Here is a 17,131-nt window from a genome sequence, read left to right on the forward strand (position 1 = left end):
TGACTTTATTGAAAGCATTATATTTATCCGGCAGTTTTGAAATACTATATATCACTTTTAAACAAAAACATTGGTACCATTTTCTCTCCATTTCTCCTAAAAACAGGAGGAGGGAAAAGAAGTATTGACATATGTAAGAGCCAGTCTTGTTAGAACATATTAATCATGGAGATTCTCACTCTGAGAAGCAAAGTCGAACATTAATTGGTACAAAGGACATTGTGATTGCTCCTGCGGTGTTTCTTCTTCCTTTTCTTTATGTTCTCAAAAAGTACTCTTCAAAGCAAGTGAAAGAAAAAAGTACTGTTTAAAGCAAGTGAAAGATTCTACATGAAGCCTTCGGTTTGAATAAAGAGTTTCAGGAAACTCTTTTATATTTATGTATTTATTCAGGAATTGAAAAGTAATGCTTATATTTAGGAAATCCTTTCCTTTTTAGTCTTAGATTTGAACTACGTGTATAATTGGCCCAAGAAGCTAGTTCACCATTACCGACAAGGTGACAAAGGTTCATTCGGACCAAGTTAGAAAGAAATACAATAAGGAAAAAGGCAGTGAGGAAGGACATGCTGGCCTCTGGGGGAGCAGTTAATTAGAGCATTACACTTACCTCAAGTTCTTGACCATTGTTTGATTTAAATTCAGCTCTCTTGGCAAATAAGTATACATTCATTCATTCGTTTGTTTGTTCATTCATTCATTCATTCATTCATTCATTCATTTATTCAGTGTTAACTGAGAGCTCAGCATGTGTTGGGCACTTTGCCTGATACTAGGGAAATAGGTGAAGTTGCTGCCCATTACTTACCATGTAATGATGTTTGGTTTTTGGAAGCCTCTTCTAGGAAAGGGCATGAGGAAAGGGCAAAGGTAAACACGTTACTTCCCCCCCTACCCATAACTAGTACAAAAGATCTTTCACAATGGGGAAACACACAAGTAAATGTGACAGACCCTGCCTGAGCATTTGAAAAGTAATATATTTCTATATTCTGAAGTTGAAACTAACTATACAATGGGAATGCAGAATGCTTATTTTGGGTGCTAAACTATCATCAAAATAAAGTAAAAACCCTAATAAGGAAGTAACTGAATATAAAATAAATGATGGATGTCAGAGGCTTAAAATAGGGGTTAGTAGAAAAGAATTTTAGGTATGGCGCATACAAATTTGGAAAAATATTTGGAGTGCCAGTGCCAAGAGAAGGAGGCTTTCTGAAAAAGAAAGATAAAGCCCAAGATATATAAAGAAATAAATCATCCCATTTTTGATAATCCTATATAAAATCCAACTAGAGGGGAAAAGTCACAGAAGTTATTACAGATAAGTCTGAAGCTAGACTGTGTCTAAACGTTTGTTTTATCCTTAAAGCAACAAGGCATATTTGGAACATGAAGAAAAAAAAAAAAAATATATATATATATATATGAATACCAAGTAGGTCTGAATACTAAAGTGAGGGATGGGAGAGGAGCACAATTCAAATCAGTATGCATACATTGAGCACCTACTACATGTTTACTACCAATGATTTATTAAGCACCTACTATGTATTCCAATGATTTCCAATTTTTATTTTCTATTCTGAAACACAGAAGAACCTGGAAATAAGATATCAGAGCCTTTACTAAAGGAAATATTAAAATCAAGCCAAAATATGGATGTTAATTCATTATGTTGTCCTCGCAATACTTAATTGTAAATAAGGTCATGGGTTCACCTATTCAAATATAGACCGTAATTCCCATACCATTAAGCCAGTGTATTTTATGGTAACGAAAAAGGCCTTATTCACAAAGGGTGCTGACATTTATAAGTATCTGTGTTGTTCTAGGCCTTGTATAGGGAGTTCTACATATGTTATCTTGTTGAATCTTCAAACACTTTGCAGAGCAAAGCCAAACCTAGGTATATCGAGTTCCAAAGATCATATCCTTTCTATTAATACCATGCTGCTATTACAAAGGAAGAAAAATATGTCAATAAAAATTCTTCAGAGGAAAAGAATAATGATTTCCCCAGAATATTTTACAAGACTTACCTTAGCCTACAGTCCCTTTTCCTACCCTCCCCCTCCCCCCCCACCCCCCAGTCTTTCAAATCTTTTCATCAAGACTCTACTTCCATGGCTCTTTCCTAGTGCTTCCTGTTAGACTAATCACTCCCCTCATGTCCATCACACATTACATTAGGTTGTGATGTTTACTGGAGAATGAGCTCCTTGGGAACAGGGATTGCCCTCCCCACGATGGTATCTGGCACATAGGGAGTGCTTAATAAAAGCTGATCATTGGGGCACCTGGGTGGCTCAGTTGGCTGAGCGTCTGACTTCAGCTCAGGTCACAATCTCACAGTTCATGAGTTCAAGCCCCACATTGGGCTTTGTGCTGACAGCATGGAGCCTGGAGCCTGCTTCAGGTACTCTGTCCCTCCTCCACTCGTGCTCTGTCTCTCTGTCTCCAAAATAAGTAAACATTAAAAAAAGTTTTTTTAAATAAATAAATAAATACCTGATCATGGAAGTTAGTCTGGTTAACCCAAAAGGAGTATGTTTGCCACTTCTCTTTCTAATGGCTTTTCTTCATTGACCCAGGCTAACAGATCCCGAGATCTTGGTGCAATTGTTTACTGTGTCGGTGTGAAGGATTTCAATGAAACACAGGTATGTGCATGGATTTCCTCAGGTTGGGGAGTATACTAAGCTTGTGAAGATAGAGAACATGTATTCATGCAGAGGGTATATCAGCAGCATAAACACTCCTTAGATAGGTTATTTTTCCACAAATCTTGAGTAGGTGAGAATTATTGGATGTGTAAGGGACATGAAGCCACACCAATGCACTTGGGGCCTTTGCACACAGACTATCCAGGCAGCATCTTCCTTGGTTGACTTTCTTGGTAGATATTAAATTGCCAAGGTGTCAAAACAGAGCTGAATAAAATTAGAAAACTTGTTGGTTGGGTTTTTTTTTTTCATTTAATTTAATGAATCTAATTTTGTTTAAATGTCAAACATCTCTTTTCTCCCATTAGAAATTCAGTGCATTTTCAATACGAGAAAATAAACATATGGTTGGGTCTTGAACAATGCAGGGGTTGGGGTACCAACCTCATGGCAAGTCAAAAATCCATGGACAGCTTTTGACTCTCCCAAAACTGAACTACTAACAGCCTACTATTGACTGGAAATAATATATAAACAGTTGATTAGTGCATATTCTGTATGTTATATGCATTATATACTGTATTCTCATAACACAGAAGCTAGACAAAAGAAAATGTTGTTGAGAAAACCATAAGGAAAATGCATTTGTAGTATTGTGCTGTATCGATTTTTAAAAAATCACATGTTAAGTGGACCCACTCAGTTCAAACCCGTTGTTCAAGGGTCAGTTGTAATTGGCAAGTGGACAAAAAGTATGTACTAGTATATATATGCAAAATGTGAAATTTTGCTAACAACTTATATAAATGTTCCTTGTAGTTCATCATTTCTTTTTGCTTTAATGACATAGAAGAATGCTTATAATAAGTTATTAGGTCAATAAAATAGGGTTACAAAATACTGGGAACAGTATGAGTACACTTTTAAAATAAATGTGTACCTTTGGGTAGGGGAAGTATGAGAGACTACATAGTGTATCAAATTAACAGTAATAGAAAAATGATGGATGGATGTTAGATAGATGATAGGTAGGTAGGTAGGTAGGTAGATAGAAACTTTTTTCCTTTATAACACTCCTGGGTTTTCTGAAACTTCCCATTGATTATGTGTTACTTTTGCAATCACTGAAAGTCCTGGAACTGACTATGACTTAGCAGTGACAGAACTATAGAGATTTGGAGTAGAAAAGTCCACAGATCAGATTTTCCTTTCTCCTGTCCTCTGCTCCATAAAGCAGGAGAGCCAAACCAACTGCAAGGGTCCTTTCCTCAATGAGCAATTTGGGCAAAAGGTAAGGGTCTCCATTCATTGACCTCACCCAACACCAAAGCTTGAATTTATTTTTAAAGTTGCTCTGAAAGGAAATTTGAGTCTATTTGATTCAAGCACAGTTGCCAACAGAAATTTGAGTGAATGGGAGAAAAATGAGCCAATGGCCTGTCCCCAAATCCATAAATACATCAACCCAGGCCAAATGTTCATCTAGCTGAGCAATCTTACCTCTTGTCCCAAGGAGAAAAGTATTAAAACAAATGTAAAAGCTGGAGCCAATCCTCTTGTCCTGCTCCAGAGAGGCTGCTGGTAATCTCATTATTACTAAGGGCTTTTCAGTGAGGCCCAAGGCCTCAAGTTCCTCCGGGTTCTAAAAGTAGATGGAGCCCCCTAGACTAAATTCTCTGTGGCCAAGCCTGACATATCTCCATGTGTATTTGTACGTTTGCTGTGTTCTCAGCTGGCCCGGATTGCGGACAGTAAGGACCATGTGTTTCCTGTAAATGACGGCTTTCAGGCTCTGCAAGGCATCATCCACTCGGTGAGTAGAGCACTTCCTCTAAAACTGGACATTGGGCACATTCTGACCCTTGATCCACTGAAAATTCCCCAATCTCCTCCCTGGTGTTCTCTGCTTGAGACAGCACTCCTCTGAACATCTTTGTTATCTGTTATGTCTCACTTCTCCCTCCTGTCTTTCACGCATGTCTCTCTTCTCATTTTCCTGTGCCAATTCTACCCTACAAGGTAAATTAAAAATTGAAGGAAACTGTGCTGTGGCAAGCCAAACTTCAGGTGCCTCCAGTTCTCATACTAGAAACATTGGTTGATGGTGTGCACTTGACCTCAGCTTTCCCAACCATGACTGAATGCAAACTGCCTTCAGAGCATTTGCAGGCTCAATCTATATCTTTTGATCACCAGAGGTACTTTTGACCAGTGGTTCTTTACCTTGGCTGCCTACTGAGGTCATCTGGAGCAGGATTTTTAAGATCTTCTCAGGTGATGTTCCTGGAACCACAGCTTTAGACCTATCGTCCCCACACATGAGGGCTTCATTGTTCTCCAGGTTTCACAGTCACCATTCCTTCTTTCCACCCCAACCTAGGTTGGATGGAACAATCCCTCACACACAAAAGTGGTTTTTTAGCACCCCTTTCCTGTCAGTGAACTAGACACTGGCTTCCATGGTCTCTCTTTTCTACTGCCATATGTAAGCCAGGCCCTTGGTTCAGCTGGACTATTGGATGATGCTGGTCTTGAAAGCCACAGCCAGAAGGCTCGTTTGTGTGCTGGACCTGTAATGAAGTCTAGAAGCACTGTTTCCTCCACTTTTAGGTTTTGTGATTGGGCAGATGGCCAGCAGTTTCTCTAGTGGAAGCCCACCAGACTCTAGACTCAGGGTCCAGGATGCAAATTCAGAGCTCAGAGGATCACCATCTCCTTCAGATGTCAAGGGGGTCTTAATCCAGAGGTTACTAGACAGTACCAGGATCTGTCCAGCTCCCCCAGACTGACCTAGGAAACCTCCGACGTGGCTGTACCATCAGGCCCCCTCTCTCTCCCTCCAAGGTTTGCAAAGAACTCCTGCAGGGTGAGAAATAAAACCTTTGGAGCTGGTCATCTGAGTTTAAATACTAGCCCAATGGCTTAACCATTTGTAGATCCTTGGATGGGTTATCTCACTTGTTTCCTTATTTTAAAAAAAGGGATTGGTGGTAAGTCCTGTTTGAGGATCAAAAGGGATAACACTGGTAAAATTGCCTAATATTTTTCCAGGCACATAATAGGTACTCAAGACATATGAATCATTTCCTCTTCCACTTCCCTTCCCCATCATAAAATGGACGTTAATGTCAACTTCCCCCAAACCTCTAGATTTTCTTGAACATACATAAAAATCACCTGGGAACCTTGTTCACAATACCAATTTTCAGGCCCTACCCCAAAAGATTCTATTGCAGACAGTATGAGATGGTGCTCAGGAATCTGCATTTTTTGAATGTTTTTTTGTTAATAAATCCCCCAGGTGCACTTTCAGAACATTGATACATGTGACCTTAAATTTTCAGAATTGTGGAAAATAATCTCATCTCAGGTTGGGAACTCCTACCTTAAATATGTACAGATGACAGTCATCTTATTCAAGGTGTGTTTATTTATAAGGAACAGAAATCAACTCGAACTACTTTCACCAGAAAGTGGCAATTATTGAGAGATAGAGAATTATCAGTCCCAATAATGGATCCCCAGGTGAGGGAACCTTGCTCCGAATAATTTCTGGGATCAGTGTGGCATACTTGGTAATGTAAGCAACAAGAACTGCAATAAACATATAAAACAATACCCACATGGTGCAAAACATGATTAATAGCAGGTTTGGGGCTGATCATGAAGCTTAGAAGTGGATTATTGTGGGCTTGAGCCATCATGAGAAGGTGGGGCAGACCTGAATCCATAAAAGACCAAGGAGGAATGATGGGTAGCACCAGGGAAGAGATGACATGACCTCAGCCCAAAGTCTGGGAAAAGGAAAGGTATACTCTGAGAATAATAATAATAATAATAATAATACCTGTGTGTCTGGGGGTAGAGTTTGGGTAAAGGATCAGGAGTAATAAGAAATAAGCCTAGACATTGGTTTGGAACCAGACTGATAAAAGCTTTGAAGGAGTTTTGATTCCAACTTAGTAGGTGTGATCACTGAAACATTTGGAACATCTAACAAGTGATATTTAAGAAGAGAATCTGATGGCGGTGTCCATGTGTATAGGAAGAAGAATGGGAGGGGGTGGGGGGGGACATTTAGAGGTAAGAGCCCCCTGCAGCTACTGCACAGTCCTGCCTTCAGATGGCCGGATTCTGAACAGGGACAACTCTCACCTCTTCAAAGGTTCCTATGAACCATGTGCCCACATCATTCAAGAGTCAGTTCCTACCCAAAGGATTAGAATTGTTTCTATCTGCACAAATTGATGTTGTCCTTGAATATTTCAACCTTAGCAACTCACCCAAGCTCAATGTGAGCCCGGATGTTTGGAAAGCTCTTCCCACCCCCAAAAGGAAATAACTCCAAAGTTGTTTAAGGAATTTCCACAAAATGGTCTCCCAAAAACAGGGGGGAAAATAATAACTTGAGACTCCAGTCTCCAAACTTGAGCTGAATGATAACATTCTTATGAGCTTTTATCTGGGAGTTATGCTTGTGGTTTCCTTCCTTCCAACACTTGAAACCCATGTTTATGGCAGTTGTTAATTCATTTGCTTGGACAGAGAAAAGGGGACAAGTATGGCAGGGCTCATCTTTCTCAAGCCAGACAGAAATAATTAAGGCCTACAGTTGGCTATTTTTAAGACGTGGGTTCATTTCTCCTCTGGATACTAAAAAGAAAGCTCTTGTTTTCTCCCACCCCCCAATCGGAAGCATCTACTCCAGATTGTTCCCATGGATGTTGTTTTGTGGCTGGTTATTTTCTCATAATAAAATAGGGCTGGGCTTAATTATCCAAAACAGGAGTACAGAGCAGCTCTCAGCAAGCTCAGATGGTTCATACGGTTTCCAGCCCGTAATGACCTTACGTTTAAATCCCAAATCAAGATGCAGAAGCTAATATTTACTCTTTTATCCAGTACTCGCTGAAAACCTTCTAGAGTACACTCTTGCCATTCAGCTACAAGTAAAGTAGATGGAGCCCTTGGCCTGGTGGAGGGTACCAGCTAGTGGGAGGGATGCATAGGAACAAGTAACTAAACAAATATGTATAGTTAACATTGTGATAAAAGGCATAACAGCAGTAACAAACTACCAAGATGGAGAGTAAAGGGGTTGCCAAAGAGCCCAGGCCCCTTTGAAGAGATGACCTAAAAAAAGCAGTAGCACCATCCCCCGGAAGAGCATGGGCATGTTCATTCCTGGCCGAGCACAGCCCTATGATGGAGCACAGCAGAATCAAAGGAGAGCAGTGCTGAAGCAGAGAATGGCAGGACCGGAAGTGAGAAGGCAAAGGCTCCATCCCACACAGCCTAGAGGGCCATGCTATTTTACTCTAAGGACGGTGGGAACCTGTAGCCTGTAGCCAATACAAAGTCTGACAATAGAACAGCGATGCCTGAAATGAAGACTCTCAGGGAATCTAGAATCGTGGCAGTTTATCCATATCTCCTCTAAATAATGAATAAACACACACTCAGTATCAATAGTGACGTTAGCCTGTGAAGAAAGGAAAATCGCAATGCCTTATAGAGCATCTTCTGTCCACCGGCATTTCTGCTACACGCTTCCACAGCCACTCTCTGAAGAAGGTTTTATCCCAGTTGTACAGGCGAGGAATCTGAGGTGCAGGAAGGTCGGAGAAATTGCCCCAAGTCTGCCTGCCTATAATGGTTGAGAGGGGGAATTTGAACCCCGGCCTGGTTCCAGAGATCCTGCTCTTTCCATAATACTTAGCCGCGAATGTCAGGAAGTGGAAAATTACCACTGGATTACCAAGAGCTGATTATCCAGGGCCTGGATTCAGCAAATCCCAGGATTCTCTGCTTCCACAAACTGGTTCCTATGTTTTGGTCTCTCACCGTTCCCCAGTCCTTTCTACTCTAAGGGAGATGTACTTACCTACTAGATTTGTATAATGTGTTATTTTCACGTTCTCACTTGTTTCCCGTTTTAGTCTTTCTTCATTAGGACACAGGGAAAAGGCAGAGAGAAATCGACAGCTGCAGATAACGTATTTGGGACCAGACGTTGTTCATTTATCCCATTTCATATGGTCCCATTTTAGCATCATAACAACACTGTGAAGAAAATGTTCTTATTCCTATTCCACAGATGAAGAAACTGAACCTCAGATAACTTTCCCAAGAACACATAGCTGTTAGAGGTCTGGGTTTGTCCTGCCTCTATTGCCTTAGGAGAGTAAACATGACAGTGAGTTCTGAGGTTCTAGACACTGTGCAGATCATTTTACATAGGCATCTCATCAGATTCCCACGACCACCATTTAGCGTGGATTCCATTATCTCTTCTACAAAAGTAGATGCCATAAGGACAGAGATTAGCTAGCTTATCCAAGGCCACATGGCAGTGAGCAGTGATCCGGAATACACTCACCTCCATCTCTAATGCCCACAATGTGAATGGCCAAAGGGCTCTACTCAATAGTGTGGGTAGGCCAGGAAGTAGCTCCATTTCAGAGAAGGGGACACTGAGGACCAAAAGTGTGAAATGAATGATGTGATGCAGTGCACATAGGCACAGCAGAGGCAAGGCCAAACCCCACGTGGTCTGACCAGAGTGCACAGTGGGTGGGCAGGGGAGCTCCTCACCTTTTACTATTAGATGGGGGAGCACTTTGGAAAATATCGATTTCTGCTCAATAGATGAAGTTCTACCACCACGAGAAGCTGGCAGCTCAACACAGGCTGAAAAGAACGTCTTTCCTTCCACACATGCTCAGGACTCTACCTCTGAGGACAGAATTTCTACTTGCTTTTGCAGAATATGGTTGATAAATTTTAAGACAAACTTTGGGTGGTTGAAAGATTGTAGCCTTTAAAGCCAGTAAAACTGTAAAGGAAGAAACTATTCCTTTGCCTTCCCTTATTGTGGCTTCTTCGGGGAATTTCCACTGACCACAACTGGTAAGTGTAGCGCCAGCCCTCAAGCAAAAATATGAAGCAAAGGTCCAGCAAGTCTCCTGGGTCTTTGTTTGCCTTTGCAAAAGTGCTGCAGGCAGTGAAACGGGAACCTGCATGAAAGCTGGGTTCAGACACCACTGAAATAGGTCTTCAACTTTGAATCCCAACACTTGGCCTGGTTACCATGATGTCAGCTCTTCCCCCAAGCTGTGCCCACTTTGTGTGCAGTCTATGAGAAGGAGAACCCAATGGCCGGCAGCAAGCCATGCCCATCTAGGAGTATTTCCCTGGAATAAATATTTCAGCCTGTCTTGGGCTTCCTATTAAGCGAGGGTAAATCAGTGCATAGAACATTCTGCATGTTTGATCAACAATAAACAAGTATTGAGCAAACACAACTATATTTGCAAGGATTTCTCACAAGTTTTGGCACAAACATTCCAGTTATCAAGGAAGCTGTAACATCAGTGAAACTGAAGAATAAATCTATTCCGTGATGCATATGAAATAATTTTATTTATGAAAACCAGATTCTGTGCTGATTTCTCCCTTTCACTCATGGGAACTAGAAGACCTGTACCCCCTAGTCTGGCCCAGGTCCTAACAAAGCTATGACAAAAGGCAAAGCCCATCTTCCAAGACCTTTTCAGGAATTGCTAAGGGTTTTCCTCCAATCAAAATCTACATCAGATTCCCACAGTCCTGGAAAGTACCTTACTTTACTGAACAAACCCTTTTTCTAGAGCTAGCAGAGGGTGAGGCCCAATTCAACAACAGCAGCCGTCCTCTTAAGTCAGGCTTGTTTGTGATCGGAGGAAATCCCCTTCTTTTCCTTTGCCCCATCTGAATCCTGTCCCAAAGCCTGTCTGGACCTCAAGGCCCTACTGAGTCCTGTCTTCTCCAAGGAGCCTGCCCTGGGCTCTCCTCTACTTTGAACTCTCCCTGCCTTGAACCCCAGTGGCACTAACTGCTGGCATCATTGGCTTGGCACTTAGACCTTTTTCATGCTATCTGCCGTTCATCCTGGTCAGATGCTAAACAGTGCAATCACAGAGACTGACCCATTTGTTATGTTTTTCATGGTGTCCAAAGCTATGCTTTGCATATTTATTCATTAGAAAGCAGCCCAGAGGGCTGCACGGCATTTGTGACCTACACTTCATGACAAGTGGGCAGCTTTGTGGCTGTTTCTTGCAAAATCCTCTCGGTCCTCCCCCACCCTCTCTTCCAAGATTGCATCTATAAAACGATGGCATTTGGGGCTCCGTTCACATTAGCAGGCCTGGATACAAAACATAAATTAAGAATCAACTGTAGTTTCTGTAGTGAGCAGAAAATCTTTCTAAAAAACATTTGCCTCAGCAGTTACTAATTAGACTCAGGCATTGCAGACATTCAGGCCATTTCAACTAAGCTATTATTTCTATTTGGCTTATTGAAGAATCCAAATGTAATAAAAATTCCCATAGCTTGACGCAGCTCCCAAGGTTGCAGAGGGGATGTTCGGTTACTCCTCAGGTCACCCCCACTCCTCCAGCGGTTCCTCCTCATATCTAGGAATCTGTTAAGACCCATTGTAAAAGCAACACCAGAATTCAGAACAAAAACCAGTGAAATGCTGCAGGGCTCAGCTCTCAAGGAGGGCCACTGACTTCCCCAATATTCAGGAGGTCAGCAAGCTCATCTTCCTAAATAAACCACATTTTGGAGTTCACAGCTATCTGAGCTTTCCTCCTGCAAACAGGAGAGGAAAGTAGTTTAGTGGGGGTGGGGGGTGGGGGAGGGAATGAATTTCCTCGGTTTCATAATCTTGTTTGTGCTATGCTCCTTCACACCAGACCCTCACTGAATGTGAAGCTAATGGAGAGAAGAGTCGTATTTATTTAAGTGAGCTGGGTCCTCTCCCCTCAGACAAAAACTTGTGCATATTTTGAGGATAAGCCTTACTGTCTAAAATTCAGTAATCCATTTAAATTGTGTTTCTTGTGTCTTAGAGTATTTATTCGGCGTAATGTCTGAGTATACGTAAAATCATATGTGAATCCCAGAAGGATGAGGGTATAATAGTAGGTTTTTATTTTAAATGCAGATTCTATACAACGGACAAGGATGTAGGATAATATCCATAGTTAACAATAGCTCTGATTATTGGTTTAAAGTATGGAGTGGAATTTAATTAGGAAAGGTGACTATCTTTTTTAAAAGACACTTTGTTAGAGATCAAATAAAGTGCAAATTCATGGAGGCAACATTGCAAATCCTGAAGGCATGAATGACACAGTTGTATGTCCTAAGCGTTTTCTAAAAGCAGTGGTCCCCAGGCTTAGCCAATGTGCATTCTACCATCAGCTATATAGTGTATGTGGCCCTCTGTGAGAGCCTGAGTCTCATCTCCCAAGCCCAGAGCTCTCCATTTTTCTCAAGCAAAGGGGTCAAGGCCTTTTACAAAATGGGCCAGTTTAGATCTTAGACATGGGGACACGATAGACCTATAGCATTACTGTTTGAGAAGATAAGCCATTAAAAAAAATAGAGTTATTGAAATAGGTCATCTGGGAAAGCAGTGCCCAACAGTGGTGGTGCTTAATAAGAAAAGCGATGTGTGGGGGGCCTGGGTGGCTCAGTCAGTTAAGTAATCGACTCTTGATTTCAAGCTCAGGTCACGATCTCACGGTTTGTGAGATCAAGCCCTGCGTCAGGCTCTGTACTGACAGTGCAGAGCCTTCTTGGAATTTTCTCTCTCCTTCTCTCTTTGCCCCTCCCTAGCTCATTCTCTCTCTCTCTCTCTCTAAATAAGCATTTTTTAAAGATTAAAAATAAAAGAAGAGGGAGGTGTTACAAGTATAGAATATGGCCCTGTTATTTAAAAGACCCTAAAATTGCATTTATAGAGAAAAAGGAAAACCAATACCTAATATGCTAGAATGCCAGTTTATGAAGCCATGTAGATACAGCATTTATTCATTTATTCAATAAATATTTATTTAGTGCCTCCTATGTTCCAGGTAGGCATTGTGATTGTAGTGATGGCTAAAACAAATGCAGTCCTCACCTCTAGAGTTCATAGTCTAAGGAGAAAGATAGACAATGACCAAACAATCAAAAAAATATATATATAATTATAAACTACAATAAGTCCTCTGAAGGATGGCAATCTATACAAAAATGTGGATGGATGCAGAAATATTTTATTGGTAAAATCACTAGGGCATAGGTGGGGTGGCAAAATCTATATTCAGTTTGAAGGGTGATGGTGAGGTTAAGGACAGCTGCTAAGTTTTTTCTTGGAGAACTACATAGACATAATCAGTCAATAGGTGGTTTAACCACACTTGGACCAGCCTACTTCATGCTCCAGACACATTAAAACCAGAATGTGCCTTTCATGACAATTAAGGCACCAAGGAACGTGCTCTGAAAGACTTTCTGACAGATGCATGGAAGCAAAAGGCCCTATACTCTGAATGGGTGAAAGAGGCTGGTCTTTATTACAGGCACAAAAAAATCTTTTTTAAAAAATGTTTATTTTTGAGAGACAGAGAGAGAGAGATAATAAGCAGGGGACAGGCAGAGAGAGAAGGGAACAGAGGATCCAAAGCAGGCTCTGTGCTGACAGCTGAGAGCTCAACGCAGGGCTCAAACTGACAAACCTGAGCTGAAGTCAGACACCTAACTGACTGAGCCACCCAGGTGCCCCAACAAAAAAATATTTCAACAGGAAATGACCAAGTAGATAAAAATCGGTTGTTTATTGGGGAAGGAGGCAGAGCAATTGGGGGAAAAAAATTAGGTGTGTGTATGGTAAGGGAGGGATTCCTGATAACTCTATGTGAATATCCACAATTATTTAAGGATTCTTGAGAAATCTCTGCAGAAACTGCAAACTTTATAAAAAAAAGGACACTACAGTTTTAGGAACCAAAAAAAAAAAATAATAAACCTTTATATACAACCTGGACTGGTCCACAATAGATTTCACTTTAAATATATTAAGTAGCTCTTATTACTTGGCAAAGTTCTTTTATATCTGTTGTTCCTCTTACTCCCCCAACAATCTAATGAAGTGAGCAAAAGTAACCATATCACATTGCATTTATATAGTTGTTTGTGGATTTCAAACGTGCCTCCCCATATCTCTTCTTTTTGAAATCGGTCCAAAAGGTGGCAGGAAGATACCATTAGCCATCTTTTGCGTTTCTTTTTCAGCAGATATGATTAAGCAGGAGCCAGGGATGGGTGATGGGATAGAAGCATAGAATGAGCTACTGACTGTCTTTGCCCAAGAGAAGTAGAAATAATAGTAGTATTAACAAAAGTAATAATAACAGCTACCATTGTTTGATGGTATATATGTCAGACATTCTCCTAAGTGCTTTACTATTAAGATTGTTCTGATCACATTTCTTGGTACCTTATTTTCATGAAGGACACTTGTTGGCTGGTGGCCCAAGAGTCATTAAATGACTATCTACTGACCCTTTACATCTGTCTAGATCTGTCTGTAAGACCAAAACCCTTGCCAGTTTTCCTTGAACTCACTCCCTTCCTGACTCTCCAATCTGATATGAATTTGACCACCAAAGTCCAGTTGAATTTACAAACTAAATGTCTCTGCATTTATGTCAGTCATTCATTTTACCATCATACAGCCCTTTGAGGTCAGTGTATTTCTTAATCCCCCTTTTACGGAAAAGGAAACTGAGCTTTAATAACTTGCCCAAGTCCACACGGCCAGTAAGTGGTAGCTCAGATTTGAACATAAATCTTTTCAGAGCCCAAATCTATCTCATCTGTCTCCAGGGCCCAAGTTCTTCAGAGTAATAGTTACCATTAGTTGAGAACTTTTGGGATTCCAGGTACTGTGCTATGGGCACTGCTGGTATTCTCATTTAACCTTCCCAACTCAACAACCTTATGCAGTAGGTACTGTTTATAAATGAGGAAACAGAGACTCAGAGAGGTTATGGAACTTGCCCAAGGTCACACTGCTCATGAGGGAGTTAACCCAAGCCATTTGATTCCAGATTCCAAGCTATCCTCAGTATGTTAAACTGCTCTCCAAAATTGGAGATGATAGTTCAGGGCTTACAATCAGGCCCACTCCTCACGTTGAATTATACTTGAGACATATAGTGGTCTTAGCCCAGTCTCCATAAGAAGCCAGTTATACTGTCACCTCTAACACCACCCTGACCCTGTATGAGTCCATTCCACTCCCTCAAGCAATTTCCCAATGTTCTATGCAAATCCTCCATGGCTACCACTGTTCAAGGTGGGGACAGATCCCCTGCCCCTACCACTCCTATCCAGTCTCCAGACCCTAAACTAATCTATTGTCTACTGCAGCTCAGACAGACTGATTATAGTCTGGGCTGCTAATAACCAAGGGAACCCCCCAAATCCACCTACTGCCATTGTGACTTCCTACCTTTTGAAACCAGACATTTCAAACTAATATAAGCTGCAGTCCCAGACAAATCCTGCCCATCCCCCTCACTGATAAATTTTGCTCTATTGGCTGCAGTGTATCCCTTCCAGATGTTTTAAGTTAAGATTGGGAAAGCTGTGTTTTTACTGGATTGAATCATAGAGCTTGGCTGACATTTTTTGGCCCTTCATACACTCCTTAGATTTATCAACTAATTGCAGACGCTTTGAGAGAATAATACAGCATGTGTTTATTATGACAAAACCTGCTAGTGTGTCTTTGTGGTCAGAGATTCACGGGTGTTTCCTCTACCGACCCCTGATTCAGTATTAAAGTTGGTTCAAAAATGTTGGTTCCAAGTCAGGAACGTACATGGGTGAAAATTTCATTTGTGTGTTTTGATGGAGATTGGGAATGGGGACAGGATAGATCCAATAGCTCAATTTTTATTCTTGGGCTATTTTGAAATCTTTAGTTGTGGATGATAAAACGATTTATTAAGAGATGCCATGTGCCTGAGGAATTTTATTTAAAACATAAAAAAAAAATAGCTTTGTGTTGTTCTGATGCCACTGTTTACTAAGTTTCTCCATATGGATTAATTCTGTTTCTTCCAATGTGGCCTGTTTGGAGGTTTGTGCCTCAGGACATGTGGAAAGGGGTGGCTACCTCCCTCAGTCAAGGCATCCACCAGCTGAAAGCAGGAAGAGCCCACTGGCAGCAAATGTGGTTGGGAGTAGACAGTCATCATGATTCAAGTAGGACAATTGTCTTCTGGGATATGAGCCCCTGCACACCAGCATTCTAGCAAGCCCCAGCCCTAGAATGTTGCTACCTACATAAGAGACCTAAAGGTCTGGATAAACCATGGAATGGGAAAGGTGGAGAAGGCAGAAGGGAAATACAGATGCCACACATACATCCTCGGGGGCCCTGATCTCAAGTCAAAGTGACAATGAAGGGGACTCAGGAGCTCAGTGGTGATACCAGGTACCCAGAGCCAGGTGTGTGAGGACCACTCACCCTACCCAAGATGGACATAGACGTGGGAATTTCGTTCTGCTGTCGGAACAGTCCCCGGCACTGGTGGGGATCTGAGGCTCTACCTGTGTTTGAGGTGGGCAGGAATGGCTGGGTAAAGCAGAAGCCAGAGAAACAAGGCAAATGCTGACAAAAAGGAACAAATTGCTTCCTACTGTGGTATCCTGTAGAAGCTGAAAACAAATAGAGAAATCAATGTACGACAATGCCTTTAAATTGTACAAGAGCGGGAAGGAATAAAAGTAGCTGGAAATCTGAATTCTAGAATTGTCAAAAAAAAAAAGATATTACTTCTTAGGACTTTTGGGTCTATAGAATTACTTAAAACACATGATTGTGAGAAAGCCTGTTTCAATGACTAAATTTTAGTGTGTTGTCATCTGCACGTGAGATAAAGATTTTCTGAAGTATGGTCTTCATTTTATTCATTTCCTTTCACAATGCTTCTCTATGAGGATGCCCAGATTTCTCTCTGGAATGGGTAAATATTATCTCTTCTGAGAAACTGATTTGTTTTTTATTCCGGTGATTGAGAATCTCATAAAAATTGCCTGTCCTTCTCATTTGCTACTGGAAAGCTTAGAACTAAATCCATGAGCCATTCCTAGCAAGGACATAAGTTCTTCACAGCATATATTTTTTATGCTCTTCTCATTCCTTACTTCATCTTCCCCTTATTTTTTTTCTTTAACCCATTTTCTCCCCTTTTGTAATTTATTGTATCTTATGGTGTCTGTATCACTTAAGCTGGAACAAAGAAGCATATATAAATACATCAATGCAAACAAATGGGTGTTTCCTAAAGCCAAAAGAAGCTTTTTTCCTTTTACAGACTTTAAAAAGACTCTTTTTACAGAGTCCATTTTCATTTAAGGGAGGCTATCAGGGTCCAAAGAGTGAGGCACAACAAGCAGCCTTAAGTGTCGTCTCTGGAAACTTCTTTCCAGACTTTTCTAACAAAAAGGGAATTCTGAATGATCTGAAAATGATTCTCCGTCTTACCTCTCCAGCTTTATCTATTATCACTCTTTTATTTTTACTTTTCAAGCTCCTTGAAAGAGGTTCAGCTAAAGAGGTTTATATATTTCCA

General features: G+C 41.0%; 1 protein-coding gene across 1 annotated transcript in view; it reads left to right on the forward strand.

Moving 5' to 3' along the window:
- Positions 1 to 17,131, forward strand: part of ANTXR1 (ANTXR cell adhesion molecule 1) — a 215,069-nt gene that overhangs the window by 54,693 nt on the left and 143,245 nt on the right. Inside the window, exons 7-8 of the mRNA XM_047069742.1 lie at positions 2,595 to 2,663; positions 4,399 to 4,479. Of these exons, the coding sequence (XP_046925698.1) occupies positions 2,595 to 2,663; positions 4,399 to 4,479 (150 nt within the window). The remainder of the gene's footprint in view (positions 1 to 2,594; positions 2,664 to 4,398; positions 4,480 to 17,131) is intronic.

Source organism: Lynx rufus, unplaced genomic scaffold (genome assembly GCF_022079265.1).
Source record: "Lynx rufus isolate CCGP_SWC_20201006 ecotype Redwood Valley unplaced genomic scaffold, mLynRuf1.p SCAF_8, whole genome shotgun sequence".
NCBI lineage: Eukaryota > Metazoa > Chordata > Mammalia > Carnivora > Felidae > Lynx > Lynx rufus.